The following is a 26,162-nucleotide window of genomic DNA, read 5'->3' as shown; positions in this document are numbered from 1 at the left end:
CCTTTGCTCCTCAATATGGTGGTGCTACCCCGAACCCTGTTTTTATACTGATCATGACCTACATCACAGACCAAACGCACACGCAAAGTTGGTGTCACGGGAATATATGGCACTGTGCAATGTGCGTAGTATAATATGTTGCTCTGTTGTAGGAGGTGTTATCTCAGGTGTTTTCATTGTAGTGTTATGGTGCTTCGGCGACCCACCTCCCTGCGTACCAAGCAGGTGAAGAAGGTATTTTTTTTGCTCTAGGATTATTATATCTGTTGACCTGCGATCTTCAGATGAAAATCACGCAGCACGCCCAGTACACCTGCACCTGGTGACCTTATGCAGTAAGGTTAGTGAAAGATCTAATGTGCACATGTGCTGGCCATTCTCATCTCGTCACAGGACAGGGCTCCATGATTCATGAAGCATACCGCTGTTAGTATCTGGCATTGCAACTCTGGCAAAAAGATCATCGTTGGAGGTGCATGGACAGTATCGACGACTGCGGCGGCTACCGTACGGAGGTGAGTCACCCCATTCACATTGTTGGGCATCAAAACTGGCTATCTGCCTAGCACCGTTCGTCGTCTGCAGGAGTTGACAGTGGCATAGATGAATTATCATGGATTATCTCGCCATGCTTTCCTTCACTTTGTTCTATATATCTCAACCCCATATTGTAACAGGAGGACAGTGAATATCGTTTGCATATAGAGGTGTACCGTGAAATCACCATCAGGTAGAACGATGTAACCGTTAGTTTTTATTGTAGTATTGTCATGATACCTATGGATAGGGACCAATTCATGAAAAATACAGGTGGTCGCCATATAGCACTGGAACGAAAGAACGCAAAAGGAGCAATGAGAAGTAGTAACCGGATGTGAGCTTGCGTCAGTGTTGTACGGCGTGCTGGAAGGCATAGATGGTATCCATGCATGGCTGATAGTGTCGTGAAACACAATGGAAGAGGTCAAAAGGGTGAACACGAGCCGGCGGCTATCCGTGCTCATGTGTTACTATTAGATGATGCAAGCTGCATACTCAGGCTGCCCTCAACTCGCGTGAACAGTTTACTTTCCGAGGCATGAATATGTTTCTTCAATCTTGTAAAGTTGCACGGATTGCTATTGAGAATCAAGAAATTGTATACATATGCTGGAGTGATATATACATCGAAAGGTTGTCGAAAGGAGATAATAATGAGATTAAGTTAATAGACCGTCGTCTGAACCATCTACTTCATCGGTGGGGCTTAAGCCCTCTTCCTCGCCATTGTCATCTTCTTCTTCGTCATCGTCATCGTCGCTTTCTTCCTCACTTTCATTGAACATAAGAGAAATATACTCATCCCCGAGCCGGGCATCCTCAACTGCGACATGCTGTGAACTCAAAACATCGTCAGAACTAGTATCAGAACCAGGAATGACAGTGGAAGAAGTAGCAGCAGCAATATCCGAAGTCAATGAGGCTGTTGGCACTGGAGGCTTGCGGTTGCGGTTGGCACGAATAACGTGCGGAAGCTTGCATCCTTTTGTCGAACAACTTCCTTTCTCAGCAAAGTCTGGGCACTCTCTGATATGTTGCATCTCGCAGTCGAGGCCCTTGGCACAGTAACCAAGTACTGCGAAGTCGCGACACACGCCGCGTTGCTGTCCCACACGGACGTGAGGAAAGTGACAATTTTCTCGAGTGCACCGTCCGTTGTTGGCAAAATGCACACAGAGAGGCGTCCGTTCAGGGGTCGGCTCGTGTGAGAGGTTACAGGTTTCAGCCGTACTGGAGCAGTTGCCATGCAAAAAGTTCCAGCAGATGGCGATCTTGTTGGGGTCATGCTGGTACATACAAGTCAGACCGCGGCTGCAGGCACCTGTTGCAGCACAGGTATTGGGTGAATACAGATTTAGCAAAGGTACCGTGAAAAAAGAGGCTGGTCACGCACCTGTAGTTGTGAAGCGGGGGCAGGGTTTGTCCAGGTATTTCATGCGCTTATTTCTGCGTCTAGTAGATGTCATCAGGTTGAATCTGTAGCAGAAACTTGATCGGTGGACGGACTGTTGAGAACCTCGAGTGTTATCTAGAGTCATGTTCCGGTTTCTTGACCGACGCTGACGAGCGCGGGACGAAGTCTTGGGTTTGTATGCACGGCCAGTCGGGATCAAGTGCCCTGTTGTTGTTCTGGAAAAATCTACTTGCTGGGGAATCGGCCGAAGTGGAGCCTTGAGTGGAGCCGATGGAGGCTTTGGCACTGTAATCGAACATTCCGCGGTTACAAAAATGCAACTAACCCGTAACCAGATACTGACAAGGAAAACAAACTCACAATCTTTGCGCACGAGAGATCTGGTTGACGATTCGAAAGTCACGCCATCGATAACAACGTCATGGGTAGACGAGGCTTGAGGTGGACGGGGTGGTTTTGTAGGCGGGCGGGTATACTTTGTTGCTGGTTTCTGATATTCGGAAGGTCTATAAAATGCTGGCGGTTTATACTTGGGATTAAGATATGCGTTGCTCCTGGGGGCTGAGAAGGATTCAACGGATTGCTGAGTCGATTTATGTTGACTGATGGCACCTGCGTGGCTTGTGAAAAATAATGTCCCAATAAAAAAAGTAATCTGACCTGTTAGTCGGGCGATTTCTTCCTTCAGCGCTGCGTCCGATGTTGAAGCCATGATGGATGTCGAAGAAGAAATTGGTCAGCTCCAAATGATGATTAACCAAAGTTGGAGCATGACAAATATAAGTACATACACAGTCACTGCAAGTCTGCAACCTGAGCTTGAACTTCCTAATCCTACAAAGGCATGATGGCTCGACACAAAAGACCTAACAAACAGCAGCCTTCTTGCAAGGTACCACTGTCACGGACCAAGCCTTTGTTCTTCTTGAGCTTGTTTGCTGCGGTTTTGTGGCTCTGGATGCCGAATCATTTTAAATCAGATGTGTCGGACAAGGTCAACGACGTTCTGCGTACACCAATGAACTTGTCTACATCACCCATCGAAAATGACTCTCTGACAGCTATCCTGCCAGTTCTTCCACATTCTTTTGAAGGTCTCGAAGCTTTGTTGTCCCCGTTTCTCGTTCCTTCGGACACCGTTCGAGAAGTCTTCTTGGTCTGCCCACAAACAATCCTTTCAGATGCTCGACGGTTACTCAAGAAGATCCTGTCATACAATGACGCCGTTGACCACCCTAATATCTCACTGTTACCCTACACAAGCTCTTCGTTCTACAACAGTACACTTACAAGTGCCGTGTTTCGAGTTAGAACGGAATGGGTTCTTGTTCTCGACAGCCATGGCTTGCGAGGCCTCAGCAGTGGACAGCAGGCCTATTTACTCAGTCCACTATCCATTACCCTGCCAGTCGGACCTAATGGCTTCCTCCGATTTCCTGCCAATTTCAGTCGTATACTTGCGACTAGCGATTTCGAGCCTGCCGAATATCTTATCCCTCCCTTCGTGGCACCCACCTATCTATTCCCTCACATTTTTTCGCATCTCGCCGATTCTGATCCTTGGCTTGCTTTTGGCGTGCACGTTGCGAAGACTCATCTCGAGAAGATAGGAGGGTTGGTTCTTCCATCCGATATCAGCAACCTCCAATGTTGCGCACAAAACTTTCACCTTCTATCCCTCGAAACAACTCAGATAGAGCACAACCAGACAGGGATTCTATCAGCGGATAACAACAGTCGCACGCAAAAACGGCCGACATCAGCTTTGGGTCATCTCGTTCTGGCAGTTCCTCATTTAGAAGATCTCCGTGCTTTCATGCCTGTTGTCTGCAGACTCCAGTCGGTTGGTCATACTATATCGGTCTTGCTGTACCAGGCGTCATCGAGCGATACCATCTATTGTTCTTCTGAGGGCTGCGCTCTTCAGTGCTCAACCCTTTCTCACACGGTTCCGACCTTGCATAGTTGGCTGGATTCTCTGGATGCTTCACCCGATGTTATCTTCGCTTTGGATATTCAGGATTTTTTATCTGCTACGTTCACGATGGTTCTTCTACACGAGCCCTACCGTAAAACCACGTTCATTCGATTGCCTCGAGCTGACATACCACACTCAGAGTGGATCGGTTCACTCACCCTTCGTGAACTTCGCAGTTAGTAACGAGCGTCATTCTCATCGTTATTATCTAACCGAGAGCAGACTGGAATGTACCCGAAATCACTATTAGCGTCATAACCGATCATAGACCTCACTCTTTGCATCGGCTGCTGACGTCCTTGACCCGTGCTCGGTACTTCGGAGAAAGAATCGGACTGCGTATCAATCTGGAGCAGACTGCCGACTTCGAAACCTTGAGGGTCATACAAGATTTCGAATGGCCGCATGGCGACGTCTTTGTCCACCGCAGAGTCATACATGGCGGTCTCCTCCCTGCTGTCGTCGAGTCTTGGTACCCAAATTCCAACGATTCTTATGGCTTACTTTTCGAGGATGACATCGAGGTGTCTCCCTTGTTCTTTGCGTGGGTCAAGATGACTGTCTTGCGATACCGGTAAGTTAACTACGAATTTTAGCAAGCTTTCCCATGATCAACACATTTTCTGGAGATATGGTGGACCCGAAAATATCTCTCCGTCTGTGTTTGGCGTCAGTCTTTATCAGCAAAAAATGATCGAACTCAGACCAGAAGGTCGGAGATCCTTCGATGCTAGGGCGCTTTTCACCACCGATGGCATCCTGAACCCTAGCACCCCATACTTGTCCCAGATACCCTGTAGCTGGGGCGCAGTCTACTTTCCAGAACACTGGCGCGAGTTTCATGACTACCTCTCGATCCGCCTCTCCGAGTACTCTATGAAAATACAAGAGAATGTCATTCCCGACATCCGCTCCAACAAGTGGGTCAAGTCGTGGAAGAAATACTTCATTGAGCTCGTCTATCTTCGTGGCTATGTCATGCTATACCCGAACTACGCCAACTTCACATCACTATCGACTAATCACCTCGAGATTGGCTCCCATGTCAAAGACCAGCCAGAGGAAGAGTACCTTCGCAAGAAAGCGTTGTTCATGCTTCCCTTAATGCCGTTGACGAATGCCTCACTACCACTTTTCCTCGGTCTGCTTGACCTGCCAGAGCAGAAACTTCCTTCCTTATCTTCCTTGCCTGTTCTAGATCTCATGGGAAAGCTTTGTTTGGCATCAAAACTCTTGGAACGAGGCACCAAGCGTCGGACGGAGCTTACTGGCTGCAGTGCTACCATCTCTTTGACTTACGACGCTCGTGAGCTGATGTGTCTTGAGGAGTTCACTTGAATGTCGAACAATTACTGGTATGCATTTATCGTAGCGGCCCGCACTACTCTTTATCGTTGTTTGTCCATTGGAAAAGTTGTGCAGTCTCAAAAGATTTTGACATTTCACTATACACTGGCAAAGACAAAAATTGATTCAATCTAAGGTAATTAAGTAAATGAGGGGCCCATTTTACTTGAATGAGTGACAAGCCGTGAGTAATTTTATCTTTCTAATGACGCGAGCAATGATAGTGATACATGATGAGGTCCGAACCACAGCTAGAATCACACCGAGATCTGTGAACTGTCCAGCCCAAGCGCGTGGAGGAAGAGGTTGACGTTAGCCAGTTTCGTCTGTCGCTCCTCTTCATCTGCTACCCAGCCCTTGCTGATACTTGTTACGATATCCAGTACTTTTTCGCGGAGGCTGGTGACAAGAATAGATTGTTGGTCAGAGGAGGCGTGCAGTGCAAGCGCAGCAAGGAATTGCCAGACGGGCTGGTCAAGGATGTCTGTAGGAGGAAGGGGGGCCGCTACAGTGAGGGGTTGGGTAACAAGACGAGTCGAGGGAAACAAGAGCACGAAATGGGGCATCAAAAGTTGAAATAGATGATCAAACATGGTTTGCCTGCGAACGATCATATTAGAGTAGACTATTTTTGCAACTGGAAGATTCTATACCATTGTTGAGCTTCCGCAGGCGTTGGTATTTCTGAGGATTCTTGCGCACTACTCATGCCCTGTTTAACTATCTCGACTCGACTCAAGAACAACGTTAACATGGCAATCCCAGGCTGAGTACGATGGATAAGTGACTCCGTGTATGATGAAATAAAACCCTCGTACCCGAGTCTGAGCAGAGACGACAATGTTGGTGCGATCCAAGAGTAATCCAAGCAGCCCGGTAATGACTCTCAGCTCAGCCTTCGCAACCACAGGTAAAATACTCTGCAGAACACTGCCCAAAAAGGCTTGTGTCTGTCGCTCCACATCCTGACGCTCGGGGGTTTCCTCTGGTGAGTCGAGAATAGCTGCACGCTTGACGACATCAAGCTGAGAGAAGCAGGCGACCAAAAGCGTAAGAAGCGTGAGCATCCTAGGAGGCGCAATGTGGCGGCTGAGCCGCGGCAGAATTTTTTTCCCCTTAACCGGGGTAAGTAGAGACACAAATGGATGGGGGTCACTAAAATTGTATGTCAACATAAACGAAACAGTTTCCAAGCGTGCTATAACGCACCTCGTTTCAAGAGGTAACATGACCTTCAAATTCATCCATATTTGCTCGACAAGATCATTGTATGTCGCTGACCTAAAATATTGTCAGTGCTGTTTCGCAAAAAAAAAAAAAAGAATACCATGAGACAAAAGCTTCACCGTCCTCCTCATCCTCTTCTAGAGGTTGATCTCGCCTGAGTTGCTCGATATTGAGGACCAGATCATAAAGTCCCTCCAACACAACAAGTGTTTGCCGTTGGGTGAGCGGGTCCTTTCGCACCACGCCGTCGCTCTAGATACAAAACGCAAATAGTTCACATTAGATACATTAGAATGAAGGTATCAGCACGCACTCCAGCAGCTTGTCCAAGCGCTTCGCGACCGAGTTTCGCAGCCTCTTGCGCGGCACCGTTTCCATCTTCTTTGGATATGTGAGGATGGGTACCAGACATGGTAGGAGTTGCTGAAGAAGCATCAACCTGCAGAAGCTGTCGCGGTGCAGCCTTGTAGCTACGGCCGGACGTTTTACCAAGAGCGCCCTGGAGACTGTGCAAAGCTTTCGAAACGCTGAGCGTCAGATGAAAAGAAAGGCCTCGTGGAAGACGTACAGTGCAATCCCTTTTCCTTCTCCCTAAGTCGTGCATTGTTGACGATCCGTTCAACCTGCGCTTCCATCTTTTGCATCGCACTCTGCCTTCTGCCACTGCCCTTTTGTGCTAATCCAAGACCAACGCCGCCACTGGAGCCAAATTTGATCACGCGCTCATCCTGCGACTGGAGTCCCAATCGTGAACGAAGAATAGCGCCATAAACCTGAGCGTAGAAGTCTTCGGCATAGGGATCCTGCGTAACGAGCTGCGAGACTTGGATACGAGTAATAAAATCCTTGTCGGATTGCGTCATTAAATCATTGTAGCGAGACTGCAAATCGTCATAAGCGTGAGGAAAGTGAACGGATTCGCGGGCATCACCATGTGTGCTATCTTGGCAGCCTTGCGACGGCGCCTCTCCTCCATCCGCTCGGTTTCCATGATCTTACGCATGGCCTCAACCCGTAACGCTTCTTGCTCAGCCTGACTGATGCCCTGCATATCTCGCATGAACTCAACTTGTGCCATCTCTGACAAAAGTCTCTGTTGCAGTTGGATGCTCTGGGGCATATACTGAATGTTTTGCTGATTGAACAGTGCATACTGAGAGTCGATGACAGGAGAATGCGTGCGACGTTGTGTGTCAGCGTAAGGAGACTGCCTGCGCGCAAGCAAATTCGGTTGTTGCTGCTGCAACTGTGATAGTTGCTGCGCGCGAAGCTGCCGTTCCAGTTCTTCCATACGGAGGCGCTCTTGAAGATCTTTCAGTCGCTCTTGTTGTTGACGCTCCTGCTCTTGTTGGAGAAGGAGTATTTGCTGTTGGTGTTGATGCTGCTGATTGAAGCGAGGGGAAGGTGCAAGATGAGGGACCACCCGCGGAGTGGACATTCGGACTTGCTGTTGCAAGCGAAGCTGCTGTTCTTGTTCTAAACGAGCTCGCATGCGATCTGCAAGCAAATGTTCCTGTTGAAGCCTCTGCAGGTCTTGCCGTTCGAGTTCTTGAACGCGAAACTCTTCTTGTCTGTGTGACTCTTCTTGTCTGCGAAGTTCTTCCTCTCTTTGCAACTCTTGCTGCAGCTGAACTTGCAGAAGCATCTCTTCCTGCAGTTTACGCTTCTGCTGAGCAGCCCGCATTTCAGCCTCAATCTCCTGCAGAGTGCGAACACCTGTCTGGTTGATACCATGAGAGATGGGCTGTTGTTGGCTGAGAGGCCGATGGTCCACGTATGCATTGAGCGCTGGGGACCTCGAGGGCGGGAACGGAGATTTCATCAAATTGGAGGGCACACGTTGATGACCCGCAGTACGAGAAAGCATAGAGAACGGCGATTTGTCGTCCCATATTGACTCAAGGGATTTTGGAGCTGGAGAAAGCCCTGTAACGGAGAATGTTAAGAACCGAAACTGATTGGATGTATCTGACCGCATACCTCGATCACGAGAATTCGACGCAGGTTCTGTTCGTTCAACCACAGGTGTCCGCTCTCTGGAAGGCTCTGCAGTAGGAGTGAACCTGCCACGTGTAGCTCCAATGGGCGTAGGAAGTGTTTGACTTGTAAAATCGAAATCTTTGCCTGGTTGCAGCAGAAATTATTGTCACTCCTTTGCCCTTGCTAATGACGATTGCATCTCACCGACAGCACCTGTCTCTCCAAAGGTCTCATCATTCAGTTCATCACCGCCCTCAAGGAGTGCATCTCCTAGCCCGTCATAGCTCTCTTCACCCCAGGTGTAGACCGCAAGGTCCTCGGTTTCCTGGAGGCCGCCTTCCAAAAATTTCTTCTTTTCTTGTTCTAAATTGCTTCTTTCGAACCCAAAGAAAGACATAAGAAAGAGAGAAGAGTTCTCAGCGAGCTGATGAATCTGATTGCGAAAGTTGGAATCAAGACTTACAAGCCATCTCCCCGACAAACATGACCATACACAGACCACTTGCTGCCAGTCAATTATTCAATCTCAACGTAAATTCGTGTGCTTCTCCAACGCTTCTCAGATGTGACGATGGAATAAAGTTTGATTGGCACATCTTTCAACTACAAATATTTCCTACATTTACCACAAACGTGTTATTCTCGTGCTCACTTACATGACGCCATTTCATGAACCTCTTTCAAAAAGTCTAGCAACGTGCTGGCGCTCCAGGCTTGGGTATTACACGAGTCGGCACAATATTGACCATCCTTATTTGTCAGCTCGGGGATGCCAGCCCAAGAGTCAGTCTGGATGTGATGCTTAGGGGTGAGTAGAATTTTGTGAAGATAGTGAAGGGTCTGAGTTGAATCCTGTCGATGTCTGTTAGCTCGCAGACCGTGACCGCCCATGAAACTCTGTACTGACCTCTTTGCCTGCACCAAATCGTGTGTCGAAGTAAAGGTAAGCGCGGAGGAAATATCCAAGCGGCCAACCCCATTCAGGACCCTTCAGAACAAGCACGCCGCTTAGACACGTAACATGACTCAATCATCACTCAAACTTACATTATGATAGTTCAGTCCCTTTGCAACACACCGGTCCGTGGTGTCATTAGAGTTGTCATATTGAGGCCGATATTGCATGTCACTTGGATCCAAGGTTTTCATGCCAAGTGGGCTTCGTAAAACCTGGTCAGCAAGGCGGAGTGCATGCAGGGCATGCTGAGGATGGAATAGCTCTGGCGCTACAGTCATTGCGATCGGGAAATTTGGTCTGAACTGGTAATCAGACCATTCTCGACCTGGGCCAGAACCATACACATCCTTGTAGATGCCCCTTCTATTGATGATAGTAGAATCCACATCATAGCGCGAGTCATCGCCGGTGTCTGTTTAAGAATAAGAATGACGTGTAACAACGGAAATAACTGTTAGTCTTACTCAAGGGAACATAGTAGCATCTTTCGAAGGACTGCTGTATGAGGTCTCCCCAGGTCTTGTAGGAAACAAAGGTATCCTGCCCATTGACTTCAAAGATCACGTTAGTGGGCCACATAATGAGTCGGTAAAAGAAATCCCACTTGTCGCTTCAACACCCTTGAATGGGAAACTTCCAATACTCGACAGTGTATCGAGCCATCGCAGCGTACTTTTTAGCAAACCGGTTATCTCGACCGGTGCGCCGTCTCTCGGTGTCCCAGGAACCCCCTTCGTGCCCGCCTTCTCAGATTCTCCCATCTTATCCATCCAAGTCCCACAATTGTGCTGGTTCCCCCCGCAAATAAACCCCGTTTGCCAGTCGACTCGAATGTTTATGTCGAATCCTTCATCCTTCATCTGCATGTCAAGGTTGGGACCAGCGTTATGCTCGCGGAATGCGATTCCACTTGCGTGGCGCTGAAGTATTTCTTGGATGATTTCAGCAAGAGTGCTCGTGTATGTGTACGCGCGCGGATCGTCCCATGCTACCCAGGTATCATCTGCAGGGAATCTACGCTTCACTGGCTCCGACAGGATCGACAGACCATCAGGTGCGCTGGCCACATAATCTTGAATATTTTGCAACATCCACCATGGTGAATCCCTCGAATTGTACCTGCAAAGACATCAAACAATGAAAATCGTTTCACACGACTGACTGCTGATTCGTACCGTGGTTTCCTGAGGGAGTCCAATAAATTGGGAATCAATCCGTGCTTCAAAGTTGACGCAAAAGCGAGGATATGTTTTCTAGCGCCCTCGAAATTGCCCGTAGTCAAAAACAACCCCCTTAAAGAGATGAAGACGTCGCGGCCCCAACAACGTGCCCATCCTGTGCCGAAATGCGGCAGTCCTGCTGCCAGTGATGGAGTAGATTTGGCCGGATCAAGGGATGCGGACTGTACCCTTCCATGCATCTGAATGGCGCACATCGCAAGGTTCTGTGTGAAATCATGCCCTGTATATACGAACTCAGAGCATTGTTCGATCGCTGTATGGCGAGCGGCTTTGTATGCAGTGGATATCAGGATGGCGAAGTACTTTGGACGTAAATAAGGAGGAACAGAGGCCTTGATACGCTCCATCCGTTCTTTAAACCACTGCGCGGGCTGCAAAAGTTTCGGGAATTGGACTGTTTGCCTGGTGAGAAGATATCAGCTACGCCAGATGCAAATAAGCAGATAACCACCCACTTTTGCAGTCTTGAATAATATAGTCGAGCGCCCAAAGTCCTTGCCTGAAATTTTCGCAAAGTGGATGCCCAAGATCATTGGACTTCATGATGTGCCGAAGAGGATGCATCCATCCCTCCAGCCCACAATAAGTTAGCTTAACAAAACCTGGGACATCATAGGCACCAATCACGCCGCTGGTCGCATCCCTTTCTTCACCATCAGCGCGATATAATACAATGTTCAAATCAACAAGGTCCAGGTTGCCAAAGGCTTTGTCCGCATCCGAGGCACAGAAGGTGTCCAGCTCATCGTCCAGGTTCTGAACTTCAACTTCAAAAATGAGAATACTTCCAGGCGGGAAGTAGTCTGGGACTGTGATCCTGCAGAACGACGCAACATCATGCGATATCTGTGGGACGACAACATTGGGAATTTCAACCAGCTTCCCGGGAAGCCCTCGGATTGTGTTGGAATCATATGGCGTTTCGTATGATGAAAATTCGATCGAAGCGCCATATATGAATCGAGCTCTGGTACGAGACAACTCTATAGTGTTTACTATAAATCGGTTAGAGTGAGTCATGTAAATCGTACAGTAGCACGCACCGACGCCGCGATCTTTTGAGCCCTTTGAGAATGCAGTATGGGCAATGAGTAGATAACCCTTCTGAATGGTCGGATGCATCCGCTGAACGAGGATATACTTGTTGACTGTTAGCACCTGCACGAAAGAAAGCCAAAATGGTATAATTACATCACCCTCTTGCCAGTAATGGCCCTCCTCGAATCCACCAAGAATCATTTCCCGATGCAAGCCATTCAGCAATCTCTTTGCCCTTGCAATGCCCGAATTTTCGCCAAGCCGAGTTAGCTCGTATTGCCGCTTTTCCTCGACAAGATTAATTAGCTTCGGATATAGATCATCAAAACCTTTCACTGAAGCAATTGCACAGTAACCAAATGTGACAATGCCAGCGACGGACAGTGCATGCTCTGCAGAACGTTTGTCGAGATAGGACTCGTTGTCATGCGTGAGATCGTACATGAGTGCATGAGGCACAGAGCCGTTCAAAGGGCTGACGATGCATGGACGCGTTGGACCTTTTCCGAAGGGAGGATCGAGTTCTTCCATGTTTGTCAAGCATGCATTATCCATAGATCCTATAATGGGTACATCAACACCCATTATACAGCATAATGACCTGTGTGACTCACCGAGCGGTTTTCCAAGGCCGAATCTATACATGACTCTCGAGAACTCCTTGGGATCCCAGGCGTTACCTGCTTCCCTAACGAGACTGTTGATGCCCAATCTCTGCACGAATAGTAGATCCATCTCCTCGCTGCCCGTAAAAAGCTCGGCACAGACGTAAAGATCTCGATTGACGATACGAGCCACATCGAGCATTGCAACACCGACATGCGCCGGTGTTGAGTGACAATTATCGATACGAAAGCCATCGAATGTGGCTGCAAGCATCCTTACGTAGGACATCATATGCTCCCAAAGCCATGGATTGTCAGCTGGCCCCGAGCCATATCGAAGCTTCACACAATCGCCCCATACGATGACCTCGCGCCGGAGGTAAGCTTTTGACGGTGGGAGGGCAAAATTCTGAAGTGGGTCCGCGTCCCATATCCAACCGTTATTGGCGACACTATATTTCCCCTGGTCAAACGGACCAGGCGGTGTCAAACGAGTGAAATATGACTCTACAAGAGGACAGCTGCTCCCACATTAGCACGTACAGTTGAGATATATTTTCGGTTGCTTACCTCGCTGAAATCTCACCAAGTTTTGGGCCATTCTCCTCCAGCCGAGTATACTTGAGGCGATTCTTCACGTGATCTAGAGCAATCTTCGTGTCCTTTTCCCACTCCTCGTAGAGGGGGACATTGATCACGTCAACCACGCGATCCCAGATTTCCACCAGGATATCGGCATCGTTTACGATGTTTACGGACGCTGCTTTGAGGAGTCCTGCTGCCATCTCGCCATCTGAGCGAGCGCCATAGCGCGAACCCAGTTCGCCGAGACCTGAAACAACGGATGAGGTCTTAGCAATTTCGGCCAGTGCAACAACAGATTTTCCAGCAACGTCAGGGCCCCTCCATGGTACAATTTTCCCATTCTTTATTGCATCTTTCACCACTTCTTTCTCCCGCTCGACATCTAGGACATAGTACTGCCACATGTTATGGGCCTTGATGGATTCAGCCAGGCCAGTCATGAGCACGTCAATGTCGGCTTCAGATCGAACTTGTGTAGGGAGGCCCTTTGATGCAACAGACGAAGAAAATTCCAGGATCACGGTATCAAGTTCGAAAGCAGAAGTCAGATGGGGGGTATTTTCCGGACTGTACCCTGGAACAGTGTTAGTCTGCGACTTCCGGTACCTTGTTCCTGTTACTCACCAGCCTCTGGGTGGTCGATGAGCCAGGGACTGTCGCTAGCAGTGTGGTTTAGCACGACATCGGTCAGGTTTAGTAGACCGTATTCCTCTTTCGCCACACGCAAAATCTCCTTAACCTGAGTATCGATAGTACCTGGATCAACGCTGCTCATAAAGATGGAGGGATCATAATGTTTCTGGTCCTTAATGGAGTATGGGCTGTCACTTGAGCCCCGTTCCTGTAGCGGTGTCCAATGCAACATGGTATAACCACGATCACCTGCCTCGGTGAAATGTTCTCGCCAGTTTGAAATTGGGCCCATCCATTTCGAAACAACGGTGAGTATAGCCAGGCCGTCCAGAGGCAAGTACACGATCTCCGGTGAAAGAACTGCGCCGCCCTGCGCAGGACTCAGTGGCTTCATGTCTGACGAAAGAATTGGGGATCGCGCTTTGGTGCGCAAGATTGGATCTATATTAAAGTAACCTTCTCTCCCTTTGGCACGTTCTCCGGGAACTTCGCCATCGTACTCGACCCAATACTTGAATGCTCCCGCATGAGAGATAGGTAAATCCACTTGAATAGGTTTCGAGAAGTCACTGGGAAGCCTATAGAAGGTCTAAACTCGGTATGCCTTGAATACGTACGTGAGACTCACTTGCGCTCAACAAACTTGTTTCGTTCGAATACGCCGCCATCCAAAGGGAAATTGGTCTTGAATACGCCATTCTTTGAAGCTGGTGTTCCTGCGTCAAGAGAGACGCGTAAAATATATGGAATATATGCTGGCGGAAGCCGGATATACTACATGATTTTAACTTGATTGTGATGGCTCAGTGACAGCACTCACAGATCGGTCTTTGTTAGGCCCACCATCGGGATCCAATCTTAGCTCGTAGACGGATATCGGCCGCTCATCTGCACTCCGTTCACCGAGAAAAAACTGCTTTCCTTCATCTGCTGGAGTCTTTGGCGTAACTACATCGTTATCGAGCGTTTGGAGTGCGTGGGATGTGCTTGAATCTGTCTGTTTTAGCTGTAGGAAGGATGTGACCTGTTTTTGTGCCACTTTATCAATGTCCTTCGATGCCTTCGCCATAACACTGAGTGAGTTGGTAGGGAAATGGGAAATGATAAGTGAAGCGGAGCCGCTGAGCTTGATATAGACCTTTTATGTTTTCATGGCAAATACCTTGTAGTGACGTCAAGAACTGGCCCGCCAAAATGGGACTTCCCCTGTTATGCGACGAATTCTCACGATATCAATCGATAAATCCTCAGATCTTCATGTTCTAGAGGATCATTTTTGTATCTCACGTACGTCTTCAACATTTGCCCCAACCATTCCATCTAGTCTCACGATGATAGCTTTTTCAGCCATTCTATGCACAATAGGTATGCCAACTAGTACTACACCATCGACACCACTCCACAGCGATTTGAATCGTTGATCTTTCTGTAAGCAACACCCCTTGGAAGCCTTTCCAATTTGGTCCGACTTGGAATGGTTCGGCCTGCATAAAAGTATTGGGGAAGATGAGGGCTGTGTGATAACACGGTTTAAAATTATCAAACAACCTCCATTCGGATCCGGATAATGACCCGAAGGGTTCCAGTAGTCGTACACGGTTCGCTAAGCGCTTCAACTTATCCCGACGGATCTTCATTGAGGTGTGGTGCGGTTGCTTCTGTCCCCATTCTTGAGATTCCTCTACCCATTTCGATATTCTTCATCACCATCCAACATTTCAGGCTGCTCATCAGCCTGATCACATCACAAAATCGAGCTAGAATGCTTTTGATAGATAATTTTGGTAAAATCGAATTGAATATACTTAAGTAGTAAGTACATGTACCCAATTACATAAGACAAAGCCAAGGACGTTGATGCCAGTTAACTGAGTAGAACACTAGTACTGTGGTACTTGTGCACATGATTAACTGTCTTCTAATTCTGCTTGCAAACTGCTAAAACTTTGCGGACCATGATCGGTCAATGCTATCTCATGGCAAACGTCGCTAAATGCCTCAAGGCTATCGGATCAGACAATTCCCGCACCTCAACTATTGACGAAAGTTCCATTACCTGGAACATTGCAGTCATCCACCACGTCCACACAAATTAACTGCAGATGCCAACATCATGATTTATCAGATCGAGCCATTCTTAGTTTCAATGACCAGTCTACCAATGTTCGCATTCAAGGTCCAAGATGAAAATCCCTTCACTCGTCTCGTTAAACCTTTGTCTTAACCTTGTCTGGGCACTCCTTCATGTTCATCCAGGATCTATTTTTGGTAGCCTCTCAGTTTTCTTTTACCTTCTTGAGATTGCAGACAAGATTCTTGTCACACATGCTACAACCACCCACGAGTCTTCCAAGACGAAACGAACCAATGAACCTTCACTTATGATACATTCTACAGGTGCATACCATCATTATAGGCGATCCTGCGCTTGTCATATACTTCGCCTCTGGGACGATTATCAAATATCATGTGACGCAGCCTGAGCTTTTCGGTCCACATAGTGCGCATCTAGATCTTGTCGGACGTCGTTGAAACGATCAATGTCGAAAGTTGGAGTTGGGAACTGTACGGTTCGGGACCTAGGTGTGTTTTGATAAGGTCCATCGTGCGCATATATACTTATAATCGTAGTACAGGCCCGTCTTCGGTGATTCAATATTCAGCAGGGGCAAGAGTTACTGACATTACAAGGCCGCGCCGTGAACAGAATAGTATTATTTTTGTATCCTTCAAGCAACACGTCTTATATATATCTACAGACATGCATTCCTAGTTGAACCGAAACCACGCCAACTCTATAATTGGACTTGATGCACGTTTAATTGACTTGACCAATCACTAGCAATTTGCACGTCCCATACTGCATCGATGTGACAGAAGAAATACAACTCACTTTGCAGTGAAATTGGTTCTTTCATGCAGGTGAGTCGTGTATCGAATCTAGGAAACCTATTGATACTCACGCAAACCCCGAAAAAGCATTCCCAGCATTGCTCGTCACTCGTGCAAGACGAAGGACATTGATCGATGCCCGCATTAATGGGCGTGGCAGAGATTGATGGTATCAAAGCAGCGACAACGGCAAAGACAATTGCAGAGGAGGAGGATCTGGTGGTTGAAAATTCCTCTACAGATGAATGTAAGTTGTTAACCTGGAATCCTGGTACACCACACATATATTATATTATATTCGATATTAGAATAAAATGATGTATTACTGAAGCTCGCTGTATCCTACAGGTCCTCGCTGAGCCTGTGTGCAACCACCTTGGTAACCATGACCAGGGCAGGGCAGGGCATTACCGGTTACCGCTGGTCCTCAAATAGATGTTGTCGTTCTCGTCAACTTTACCATGGCCGGTGGGTTTTGCAATATACGTCATCTTGGTAACAACTTCAATCACAACTACAGTGGCATTTTCCAAGTTTGGAGGGGAATGATATAGATATGACAGAGATAAGTTGATGTTTTACTGATGGCCGGGAGGGCGGCATTCCCTGGTGTAATAGGTGTTAAGCAGGGATGAGGGAGAGTCCTTCCACCACGAGAGCGGGTTTCCATCCTAGTAGGTTGCACAGGTTCGTCAGGGCAGACCGCGATATCGATACTTGTTCAAAAAAAAAAAGGAGCTCGGTTCCGAGTTCCACTGCAGTAAGATGCTTCCGCAAATGTCCTTCCAAGATATCTTGAAGGTGTCCCGCATACACGTGATAGACAAATATTGAGCTATAATTTCTTGTTTTTCATTCAAGCCGGTCACATAAGGGTGCAGTACAGAAACATGTGTGGGGGCCGCCTTCCTCCAACACGGTGATACGTTCGAATATAGAAGCTGGAGAACAACGCTGTAAGAAGTGTCTACGACATGGCGGGAGACGACAAGAAGAGGACAGTCTACGACATAGGTATATATACGAAGTCGGCACTATCCGAACAACGAACGATGACGAAGGGTGAAAATACCAAACTCTAACATCGAAGGGGCGAGACTGGCTGCTTGTCCCTGTTAACATAATCTCATTTCCCCAAAGGAAATGGTGCATTTCCATGACACGAAGCTGCAACTCGTGAACGAGGGAAATTCGAAGCAAAACGCAAATTGATGTGCTGTAATCCCCGACAGATTCTCTGCTAGTAACTGTCCGATATCACAGGCTGACCATTTATGTAGAGTTAGTAAGTCAGTGGACAGCCCTTCTTCAAACCAGTGCAAAGCCTTGAAGCCGAAGATTAAAATGATTAGTGAAATGATATCTGCTGGAGGGAACAAGGCGACAAGTACCTGCTCTGGCGGCTACACACAGTGACAACATGAGCCTTCTCCTTCAGACGTTGGAGGATGTCGGAAAAGCTTCTTTGCGCCAAAAGAGAAAGATCCACCAATGTCCAAATTCTGATAGATCCTTGATTACAAGTCCACTGTGAATACAACGAAAGTATAAGCAGGAAGATGCCGCGGTGCTTCTGCTGAACGACGCAAATACAACGTGATGCTGGGGTAATAAAGCAGTAGTACTGTATGGTAAAATGGTCCGATGGGTGAACGACTTATCCCCAAAATATCCTGAACGTCATGGATCTTACATAGCTGGAACCATTGTCAGGGTTACAAGCTCGCGGAGATATAAAAAGCAACTAGCAAGTGGGGGACAGAAGAGCAAACTAGGCAAAACTTAATCATGTCGTTAGTGAAAGAGAATGTATCGATGAAAGAGACCTGCACTCACATTAACCAGCCAGCGATTATTTTCGGCGTTGTTGTTGCCACACTGCTAGGGGAACGTCTTCCTCCTCGCCCCGCTCTGTGCGGAGCGGAAGTGCAGGTTCTGCATGTGCTCTTGGTCTTCTGTTATGTGGTGTTGACATAACGGCATGAGCACTGGCTACCTTCCTGGTCTTTGTTTCAGCGGGGAGGGCTGGAGTAGCACCCGTAGTCGCAGTCGCAGATAATGAGCGTGTTGTAGCCCGTGTAGCTTGGACACGATTAGTGGCAGCGGGTGACGCATTCGCAGAGTATTTATTATGATTTTGGGCCGGTGGAGACCGCGAACGGCGTGCAGGAGCTTGCTGGGAAGTATTACTTGGGGCATGATTAGGTGGGGGTGATGGAGTTAATCGCGTGCGCGACAAGGGCGGAGCTCCAGGAGTGGATGGCGAAGTCCACGAGTCAGTAGGCTGCATAGCGTCAAGTGGAAACTGTTGTTGATCTGCCGCTCCAGGCCCCGAGTACCCGGGATACATGTAATTTGTTGATTGTGGCTGGACAATCTGGGGCGTATGAACTGGCGGATTTGACTGTCGCTGCATCCTTGGTGGACCGCCACCAAGTGGCGTCGGAGATGAGGAACCATATCCGTAGCTGGATCCATTGTACTGCTGCTCCATTTCTCTATGCTGCATCTCGTATTGAGGACCCTTAATTGGCATTTCAGCGACCCTTCGAGCTCCTTGCGATCCGCTAGGGGGCTTTGTAAGAGCGCCTCTCCTTTGAGACTCCTTTTTCTGTGGTTGCTGCTGCTGAAGTTGAAGCTCTCTTTCACGCTCAATCTCCCTATCTCTCTCAAGTCGCTCATTCTCAACCCTCTGCCTCTCTTCCGCTTCTCGACGTTCACTCTCCCTCTCTACCTGTTCATTTTCAGGATTGGACGCGGCCAGGGCGGTAGTAGCTGGTTGATTTTGTGCCACAGGAGTTGCCGCAGGGTTCTGCGTCTTGTTGATGACACCGAGATACCAGAACATCAGATTGCTGATGAGAACCTGCTCGTACAGCGGCCTTCGAGGATTTGCCAGCTTGATATGACTTAGTCTATAGATCGCGCGCTCCACGTGGATGGGATATCGAGCGTACACGCCTTGCCCGCCGGGCAGTTGTGGCGACGGCGAAGGAACATACTGTTTTGAAGATTTTGACTGGCCAAGTAAGGCAGTAGCAGCCTCTCGCCCAGACCCGTATGGATGCGGCTGAGATGCCTGCTCGTCTCCCTTTTTCTTGCTGCTGAACAAGGATCCGAAGAACCCGCCCTCCTTCTCCTTTTCCACTCGCTGCACTTCCTTCTCGCGTTCCCTATCCTTGCCGTTCTTCTTCCCGCCTTTGTCGCTGCCCCATTTAAACAGGCCCTTACGGTCCTTCTCCTTCTTTGGCACAGGGCTTGGGGTTTTCTGTGGGAGGCTGGATGTCGATATAGCTTCGGTAGATGCCAAGGTAGATGCATCGGGGGATGGCGTTCGAGACGACTCTTCGGAAGGAGAGGTCAGAGTAAGTCTCTGTGGTTGAGGGTGATGTAAAACTATCGCATTGGTGGGAGTATCCGGGCTAGGTTCGGTTTGGGTCGGTGGGGGCTCATCGCGTGCTGGAGAAAATGATAATAATGGGGGGTCGGAGTTTAGCGATAAGATTGAAGGAGCTTCACCATCAGGTACGTCACAGAGGTATGCTTCAAGGATGAGTGTTTCGTCTATGAGCACGTCAGTTTGTAAAGTATGGCCATCACTTGTAATGCTTTCGTTAGAAAGGGCACGAGGTCGTCTACCTGTTTCTGTGATATCACCGTGATCACTTGACGAGACGTGATCACTGGAAGACAGGTCACTGGAGGTACGTGGTTCTCCCTGTGCGGCAGCACGAGGCCTGCGTCCGGACCCAAACCGATGGCCACCGCCATCACCAGGTAAGGTGGTCTTCCGGATCTTAGTGCGCGCAGCTCGACGAAGAATTAGGCCGGGAGGAGGAACGATGATAGGTGCATCGACCTCATCTGGCATGTCAGGAATGTCGTCCATCCTGTCCATGGCTGAAGACAAGGCCTTGAGCAGATGCTAAGGACAACTCGAAGTTATTCTGCATACTGACCTGAAGGAGACACATTAAGGCTTAAACTTCGCCTGAGCACGTTCCTAAGTTTTGTAGGATCGTCGCTCTTTGAGGCCTCTTCTGCCAGTGTTTCCAGCCTTTGCAAGTCGCTGATAGTAAGCTGTGGCGCATTTGCAAGAGGTGTGCGATTTGGGCGCGAGGGGACGATCTTCTCATCCTCGTCCTCGACCTGGTCATTCTCTGATGGTTTATACTGCCTGCTGAGCATTGAACGTTTGCGTCCCAAACCTGTGGAAGGAATGCTCAAAGAATTTGATCGAAGAGGTCCAGAGGCGCCATCTGGGGGCGGAGTACGTGCGTGTTCCTTGAGAAAAGCGCTGAACTGGCCCGGATCGATTTCAGGATGGAAACGAGCTGGCACCCAGAAAAGATGAAAAGGATCATCTAAGCCCACGCTTCGCTCCTCTGAGCTAGAGCTGCCTTCGTGAGAGCTGCTGCTGGAGTCACCATCTGGTAACTGCTGGGGCGCAGTGGCAGTCCAGTAGCTAGATGTTGGTGAGGGTGGAGACGATGGGTTCGGAAGATCAGGATCAAGAATAAGAGCACCTGGACCGCCTTGTGCTGTAGAACGCCGCTTTATGTCTCGCAAAGCCTCGACCTCGCGCTGAATCTCCAACTGTGAGGGCTGCATGCCTGGGAGAAGCGGACGTCAAGAAGAAAAAGAGTGTCAGTAAGATAGCGCGGTCGTCGTGGACAGTGCTCGGACGTCGAGGAGGTTGATGATGAAGGCCACTAGTAAGAAGAGTGGCCGAAGTTGCCTTGCGGTGGTATAAATTTAACGCTTGCCAAAGCTCTTTGGCGCGGCAGCTACGGCATGTCATCAAACTGAGTTCAAACTGGCTCAAACGTGTTCTTCCAAGTCTACAAGATGATTACGCTCAATACGCTTAAAACAAAGTCAAATTACATATCAAGCCCTATGTCTGCTCGAAGGGCGACCTCAGTAGGTTATATGTGGCACAACTGCTTGGAGACTCTGCTTGATCAACCACGATAAAAAAAGACCTGGTACATGCATTCGGACCCGACGGCCGTCGGGCGTATGAGAACTCTTTTACGTGTCTTACTAACAATTCAACGCACATCAGAGTGTGCGTTCTGTGCAGTAGCTGTTTCACGACGCAGCTCCTGGACGACAGCCTGCATAAGTAATTGTCAGTCCCAAATTGCTTTTAGACCACTCGGATACTAGCATACTGCAAGGGCCTCTGGGTTGACACCACTCTCGATCATACCCACACATGTCGCGAGCGTCTCCTTATCAAGCTGTGTATTAAGCAGCTGAGAGATCTCATAGAGGGCTGTGAACCGCATTCATGAGGGTTGTAATACGGCGCATGTGTAACTTCGATAACATACTGTCAAGGGTCTGCTGAGCAGCACTAATTCTGTCTGCCTCTTTAGACGACATGAGGTCAACGCCTGGTTGAAGATCATTGAGATGTACCGCTATGACTAGATGAGAATTTTGACTTACGGGCCTCCTAGCTGAAGTTCAGTGGGGAAACACTTCCAAGGGACAGAAATCCCAGAAAGGAAATCAATATACGCAGAAACTTGAATGAGCCTGCAGCAGCCCACCTCCGAGTTCATGCCAATATGGCTCCCTCAAAAACACCCAAAAGCACCTCGAGGCCAAAGAAAGAAAAAGTCTTTCACCCAGACTCCCGCAAGGCCGGTCAGCTGAGCCGGGTCCAGCTGCGAAAAGCAAAACTCGCGGACGCAGCATCAAAGCGAACAAAGAAGCATTCTGCCCAGGGTGCGTATCCCATGTTGCGTTGATGTCACACATCTTCTCATGCGGTGAACCTCAGCCGATGTATACGGATTTTTCTACCATGCAATACCTCCAGAAGGCACGCTCTCCCTCGAAGAGCTACATTCCATCATTAGTAATGTGTGGTTAACACGCCATGACGATGAGCTCGAGCAGGAGAGAACTGCTCGCCGTAAGGGCCGACCAAAAAGCACCAAGGAGTTGAAGCTGGAGGAGATCAAGCTCCGTGAATCAGAACAATACCGCACAGGAATGGGTAAGATTGATTTGTTCATACTGCCTTGCCTTTGTTGATCATATTGCGCAGATGTGCCTGATCTTACACATGAAGCTACCGTTAAGCTATTCCGCAAATGGGATCAGACGGAAGTTGCTTACATCCAGCTCCTACGTTTCATCCGAATCAGCAGTGTAGATCCTACGTCTGCAGTCATATCAAAACAAGGGGAACACCATTCCCTCAAAGAATCAGTTCCTCCGCAAGCCATCGATGAAGCCATGGTCACTGATCGTGATGACACGCTCCTCATTGAACCCCCATCACGGTTCGCAAGCACAATGATGATGATGGATGGTCCACTTCCATAGATGAGACACAAAATTTGAATACCAATGTTGGCGGTATCTACTGTAAAATAATTTTACATGTCTCACAGATCGTACCAGTAAGCTAATCAACGTACACCAACCTCTCGCTAAATTCGTACCCTCCCATCTCGGTTTCTGTGGGGCTGAAAAGTGGACTATTCGGTGTCATCGGCATTCGTGGGATATCCAACTCCCAGTTCCTTTTGATAAATTACCTGGAAGCTTGATAACGCGCCCCTTTCCTGTATCAAGTGTAGTACAACCTGATATCCAGCAGTGATTTGCACAGGCCTCGGCCTCTGCACCTCCACGCGGAACTGCACTGACTTCAGCGCCGGCAGAAATCCAGGTAGATCCTTCGTATCATTTGTTCTGCACTTGAGCACACCTGATTGTTCCGCATGCATGAGGACTACGCAGACGCCCATGTTCACCAGCATTCGACGGCACTTCTCGCGTGATGTGAACCCGTCATGCGTGGACAAAAGCTAGTACGTTATTGGCTTGAACTTGAAAACACTATCAAGCCAACGCCGCGGCGTCCCGGGAAGAGTGAATGAACTGTCAGAAAACGCAGGTGAGACGGCGGCCGCGGTGTCGCCGCTGCCCTTCTTGCGTAGCTTGTTGAGCGGTAGCCCAATGATTTGCACACGGAACGCAGACCGTCTGTCAGCATCGTTGCTCCGCACAGATGACTTCTTGACAATTCCGGGTCCACTGACACTGAGAGATATATTCTCCTTTTCGTCGTTCGCGCCTTATATCCGCGTCGGATATGATCTCCTGGGGTGACGAATAGCCCCTGGTCTGCACAATGTTGCCTTTCCGATGCTTGTCAAATTCGATATTGACAGGTGTGGGTAGAGCTGAGGTGTTTCCAAGACCAAGACGGGTGTGCCTGCAGTGCGCGACTCCATTGCATTAAGATGTTCCACAATTTGCTGGAAAAAATACTGCATCTTATCATCTTTGAGTTCCGGGACTTCAATCGCAGGCGAATTTGTAGAACCAGCCGTGGGTGGTAAGGGCGATGTAATATATGACGACAAAGGAGAGCGGAGATCAGCCCCTGGATGTGGCAGCGTCGGTGAACACAGAGTTATACGAGGAGTGCCTGGTTGTATGCAGTCTCTATCACTATCATCGCTGTGCAGGGGAAGCGTGCGACCAGCTGCCCTACGCGGGGTCGGAGGAGCTGCGCGAGGAGGAAGGAACGAAGGCGCGCGTGCCAGGTGGGGTGTTTGGGATGTGATCCCAGTCATGCCCTAAGGGTCATTCCCGATTGATTTCTTCCTACGTATATTTCTTTGCACCATCTCCTCTTCCTCGTCGTAATTTTCCAAGTGCTTGTCCCGATAATTGGTGAGCAGTCGGTAAACGCCTTTTTGCCAGTTTGGCTCGGAGCTCTTGAGGCTAGCTTTGATGTCTTCCTCGGATGTATCGTGCCAAACCGTGCGGAGGTTCGCGAGAATATCTTGGTCAATGTCTTCAAGGTCAGAGAGAGGTCTTGCTATATCATTGAGCCTCGGCGTGCTCGCGTCCACAGACTTTGGCTTTTGGGAAAGGTAGAATGGGTGAGCGAGAATTTCAGGGATCGTGATGCGCTTCACAGCGTCCTTCTGCAGCATCTTTGTGATAAGATCCTTGGCCAAGAGATCGATCCCGGCTGGCATATCAAACTTTCCCGACTTGACTTTATCTAGCAGTGTTGGTAGGTCCTCATCATCGAACGGAAGGCGTCCCACAAGCAAGGCAAATAGAATCACGCCACAGGACCAGATATCAGAAGCGCGTCCATTGTACTCCTTCCCCATGATGACTTCCGGCATAATGAGGGCTTCCACATGCCGTCTGAAATAATCCATTTTTGGACCTGGCCTGCCAAGCAGCCATACCAAAGTCTGCGACCTTGATGTTCTTGTTTTGGTCCACGAGAAGGTTCTCAGGCTTGAGATCTCTATGCGCAATGTTGAGTCGATGGCAATAGTCGATTGCGGAGATGATTTGCTGGAAGTAGCCCAATGCTTCGAAGGTGTATAGCCGCCCCTTGTTGCACAGATAATCGAAGAGCTCGCTGGAGGTCTTCCACACGTCATAGAGGCGCATTATGTTTAGATGGTCGATGAGCTTCACATCACGATTTCACGTTCAATGCTGAGAAGTATATGCTCCGCGGAGTCGACAAGCTTGGTGATAGGGTTCACGAGGACGTTTTGTGACACAATCTTTACTGCGGCACATTGTCCTGTTTTTGAATGTCGTGCGATCCTTACACGGCCTAGTTGGGATCAGTGAAAGCGCATGGTTTGCCAGCAACCCAGATAGATACCTGAGCTTCCCTTGCCAATAGTCCTTCCAACCTTCCATAGTCCAATCATCTTTGGATCGTCCCCGCTACGATTCCGCCGCGGAAGCCTTGGATAGTCGTGATCCATAATGGTTATAAGGAAGATTGGGCTGACAGATTTTCGGGCAAAGAGTAGCCAAATAGAAACAAATAACACGCGAGTCACGCGTTTTGACCTTCTTGCCGCCAACCTCCACCATCCCCTACAAGGACTTGCAAAGTACTATTACAACCAAGAACAACATATTTGTTTTCTTGATAATGATGCAGCCTACGCCTGCACTGACATCGCATTCAGGCTCACCACATCACTAAAATTACTGAATCCAGAGTCCAGACATCACCTGATATGTTGAATTTTCTGACACCACCACCAACACTATCCAGTGTTTGACATGTCACCCCAGCATGCTGACATAAAGCACATTATCTATCAGACATATGTCAGACACATTCAGATACATTTACTGACATGTCTTGTATTAGAGAATTAATGTACATCAGTAAATCACATCTTTCTCACAGAGGTCACACACTTGGAGTCTTGTGACAGCAAGCAACAGGACTCCACAGTTTGTACAAGCTCACAGTTACTGTAGTATTGTAAGGATACTATGTCCTCTGCACTCCGACTGAACTGATAACTAATGCAAACACAGTCCGCGTGTCTTAACAATGCGAAGACCTCTACTCTTCATATCTGAGACACACGGATACATTCCTTCATATTTTTACGATTCCTCTTGTACATAGAAACACCTTATCTTATGTCACGTGATGCCATCACCTTGTGTAGAACATGAGCCTTCTTGTCACACTCACCCTTCTTCCAAAGTCCCTTTCATCAAATTTCCCTTTGTTTCTCAGCATATCGTACCATAGTTTGAGCCACTCGGCTATCCCTTTCACACTTGTATGTATATATACTCTTCAAATATCCATGTATTCCTCATGTAATCCAAAAGTTTTCACCTGTAACGTCCCAAAGGCCAAAAGCACTCCAGCCAAAACGACTCTGTCGCATCTTACTCT

At 48.4% G+C, this 26,162-nt stretch overlaps 8 protein-coding genes across 8 annotated transcripts; 2 read left to right on the top strand and 6 right to left on the bottom strand.

Moving 5' to 3' along the window:
- Positions 1 to 1,121: 1,121 nt before the first annotated feature.
- F5891DRAFT_996044 (uncharacterized protein) lies at positions 1,122 to 2,684 on the bottom strand. Its single transcript, XM_041378339.1, has 5 exons — positions 2,615 to 2,684; positions 2,315 to 2,566; positions 2,047 to 2,239; positions 1,934 to 1,992; positions 1,122 to 1,861 (listed from the first exon to the last, which is right to left on the bottom strand). The coding sequence occupies exons 1-5, from the start codon at positions 2,664 to 2,666 to the stop codon at positions 1,200 to 1,202; spliced, it is 1,218 nt and encodes a 405-aa protein (XP_041233120.1). The 5' UTR covers positions 2,667 to 2,684; the 3' UTR covers positions 1,122 to 1,199.
- A 288-nt stretch (positions 2,685 to 2,972) lies between these two features.
- F5891DRAFT_939513 (uncharacterized protein) lies at positions 2,973 to 5,270 on the top strand (the record flags this gene model as incomplete). The annotated part of the gene is made up of 3 exons (XM_041374231.1): positions 2,973 to 4,107; positions 4,155 to 4,506; positions 4,562 to 5,270. The coding sequence occupies 3 exons, from the start codon at positions 2,973 to 2,975 to the stop codon at positions 5,268 to 5,270; spliced, it is 2,196 nt and encodes a 731-aa protein (XP_041233119.1).
- A 79-nt stretch (positions 5,271 to 5,349) lies between these two features.
- Positions 5,350 to 8,952, bottom strand: F5891DRAFT_996035 (topoisomerase II-associated protein PAT1). The gene is made up of 10 exons (XM_041378338.1): positions 8,691 to 8,952; positions 8,487 to 8,630; positions 7,438 to 8,432; positions 7,075 to 7,387; positions 6,820 to 7,022; positions 6,607 to 6,758; positions 6,489 to 6,560; positions 6,098 to 6,434; positions 5,933 to 6,045; positions 5,350 to 5,879 (listed from the first exon to the last, which is right to left on the bottom strand). The coding sequence occupies exons 1-10, from the start codon at positions 8,881 to 8,883 to the stop codon at positions 5,537 to 5,539; spliced, it is 2,865 nt and encodes a 954-aa protein (XP_041233118.1). The 5' UTR covers positions 8,884 to 8,952; the 3' UTR covers positions 5,350 to 5,536.
- A 182-nt stretch (positions 8,953 to 9,134) lies between these two features.
- Positions 9,135 to 14,615, bottom strand: F5891DRAFT_939385 (glycoside hydrolase family 13 protein; the record flags this gene model as incomplete). Its single annotated transcript, XM_041374221.1, has 14 exons — positions 9,135 to 9,338; positions 9,394 to 9,474; positions 9,534 to 9,856; positions 9,909 to 9,995; positions 10,049 to 10,563; positions 10,620 to 11,087; positions 11,137 to 11,680; positions 11,729 to 11,825; positions 11,877 to 12,283; positions 12,338 to 12,849; positions 12,899 to 13,487; positions 13,538 to 14,124; positions 14,175 to 14,320; positions 14,367 to 14,615. 14 exons carry the CDS (start codon positions 14,613 to 14,615, stop codon positions 9,135 to 9,137), a joined length of 4,809 nt encoding a protein of 1,602 aa, XP_041233117.1.
- A 3,432-nt stretch (positions 14,616 to 18,047) lies between these two features.
- F5891DRAFT_204754 (uncharacterized protein) lies at positions 18,048 to 21,233 on the bottom strand. The gene is made up of 3 exons (XM_041370888.1): positions 20,398 to 21,233; positions 18,275 to 20,338; positions 18,048 to 18,219 (listed from the first exon to the last, which is right to left on the bottom strand). Exons 1-2 carry the CDS (start codon positions 21,047 to 21,049, stop codon positions 18,291 to 18,293), a joined length of 2,700 nt encoding a protein of 899 aa, XP_041233116.1. The 5' UTR covers positions 21,050 to 21,233; the 3' UTR covers positions 18,048 to 18,219; positions 18,275 to 18,290.
- Positions 21,234 to 21,244: 11 nt separating this feature from the next.
- F5891DRAFT_996026 (mitotic-spindle organizing gamma-tubulin ring associated-domain-containing protein) lies at positions 21,245 to 21,935 on the bottom strand. The gene is made up of 5 exons (XM_041378337.1): positions 21,896 to 21,935; positions 21,778 to 21,840; positions 21,616 to 21,719; positions 21,502 to 21,558; positions 21,245 to 21,423 (listed from the first exon to the last, which is right to left on the bottom strand). Exons 2-5 carry the CDS (start codon positions 21,827 to 21,829, stop codon positions 21,403 to 21,405), a joined length of 234 nt encoding a protein of 77 aa, XP_041233115.1. The 5' UTR covers positions 21,830 to 21,840; positions 21,896 to 21,935; the 3' UTR covers positions 21,245 to 21,402.
- Positions 21,895 to 22,861, top strand: F5891DRAFT_204817 (uncharacterized protein). Its single transcript, XM_041370889.1, has 3 exons — positions 21,895 to 22,177; positions 22,233 to 22,451; positions 22,503 to 22,861. Exons 1-3 carry the CDS (start codon positions 22,018 to 22,020, stop codon positions 22,781 to 22,783), a joined length of 660 nt encoding a protein of 219 aa, XP_041233114.1. The 5' UTR covers positions 21,895 to 22,017; the 3' UTR covers positions 22,784 to 22,861.
- Positions 22,862 to 24,048: 1,187 nt separating this feature from the next.
- F5891DRAFT_1168868 (kinase-like domain-containing protein) lies at positions 24,049 to 25,975 on the bottom strand (the record flags this gene model as incomplete). Its single annotated transcript, XM_041365472.1, has 7 exons — positions 24,049 to 24,656; positions 24,679 to 24,865; positions 24,922 to 25,061; positions 25,113 to 25,333; positions 25,435 to 25,509; positions 25,667 to 25,774; positions 25,953 to 25,975. 7 exons carry the CDS (start codon positions 25,973 to 25,975, stop codon positions 24,049 to 24,051), a joined length of 1,362 nt encoding a protein of 453 aa, XP_041233113.1.
- Positions 25,976 to 26,162: the final 187 nt, after the last annotated feature.

Source organism: Suillus fuscotomentosus, assembly GCF_016647785.1.
Source record: "Suillus fuscotomentosus strain FC203 chromosome Unknown F5891scaffold_2, whole genome shotgun sequence".
Classification (NCBI taxonomy): Eukaryota; Fungi; Basidiomycota; class Agaricomycetes; order Boletales; family Suillaceae; genus Suillus; species Suillus fuscotomentosus.
This window is presented reverse-complemented; position numbering and strand designations above follow the sequence as displayed.

Bases quoted from the DNA above. Each gene is read 5' to 3' on its own strand.
- F5891DRAFT_996044 (XM_041378339.1), bottom strand. From the start codon at position 2,666: ATGGCTTCAACATCGGACGCAGCGCTGAAGGAAGAAATCGCCCGACTA. The intron at 2,240-2,314 runs GTGAGTTTGTTT...GTTCGATTACAG, and splicing joins ATCTCTCGTGCGCAAAGATT to TGCCAAAGCCTCCATCGGCT. The intron at 1,993-2,046 runs GTCCGTCCACCG...GACATCTACTAG, and splicing joins AACACTCGAGGTTCTCAACA to ACGCAGAAATAAGCGCATGA.
- F5891DRAFT_204754 (XM_041370888.1), bottom strand. From the start codon at position 21,049: ATGCAGCCCTCACAGTTGGAGATTCAGCGCGAGGTCGAGGCTTTGCGA. The intron at 20,339-20,397 runs GTCAGTATGCAG...CCTTGTCTTCAG, and splicing joins CCTTAATGTGTCTCCTTCAG to CCATGGACAGGATGGACGAC.
- F5891DRAFT_996035 (XM_041378338.1), bottom strand. From the start codon at position 8,883: ATGTCTTTCTTTGGGTTCGAAAGAAGCAATTTAGAACAAGAAAAGAAG. The intron at 7,023-7,074 runs GTACGTCTTCCA...GCGTTTCGAAAG, and splicing joins GAAGGAAAAGGGATTGCACT to CTTTGCACAGTCTCCAGGGC. The intron at 6,435-6,488 runs GTGCGTTATAGC...ATACAATTTTAG, and splicing joins ATGTTACCTCTTGAAACGAG to TGACCCCCATCCATTTGTGT.
- F5891DRAFT_996026 (XM_041378337.1), bottom strand. From the start codon at position 21,829: ATGTCGTCTAAAGAGGCAGACAGAATTAGTGCTGCTCAGCAGACCCTT. The intron at 21,559-21,615 runs GTATGCTAGTAT...TTACTTATGCAG, and splicing joins TCAACCCAGAGGCCCTTGCA to GCTGTCGTCCAGGAGCTGCG. The intron at 21,424-21,501 runs GTGCGTTGAATT...TGCATGTACCAG, and splicing joins CACAGAACGCACACTCTGAT to GTCTTTTTTTATCGTGGTTG.
- F5891DRAFT_204817 (XM_041370889.1), top strand. From the start codon at position 22,018: ATGGCTCCCTCAAAAACACCCAAAAGCACCTCGAGGCCAAAGAAAGAA. The intron at 22,178-22,232 runs GTGCGTATCCCA...GGTGAACCTCAG, and splicing joins AAAGAAGCATTCTGCCCAGG to CCGATGTATACGGATTTTTC. The intron at 22,452-22,502 runs GTAAGATTGATT...CATATTGCGCAG, and splicing joins ACAATACCGCACAGGAATGG to ATGTGCCTGATCTTACACAT.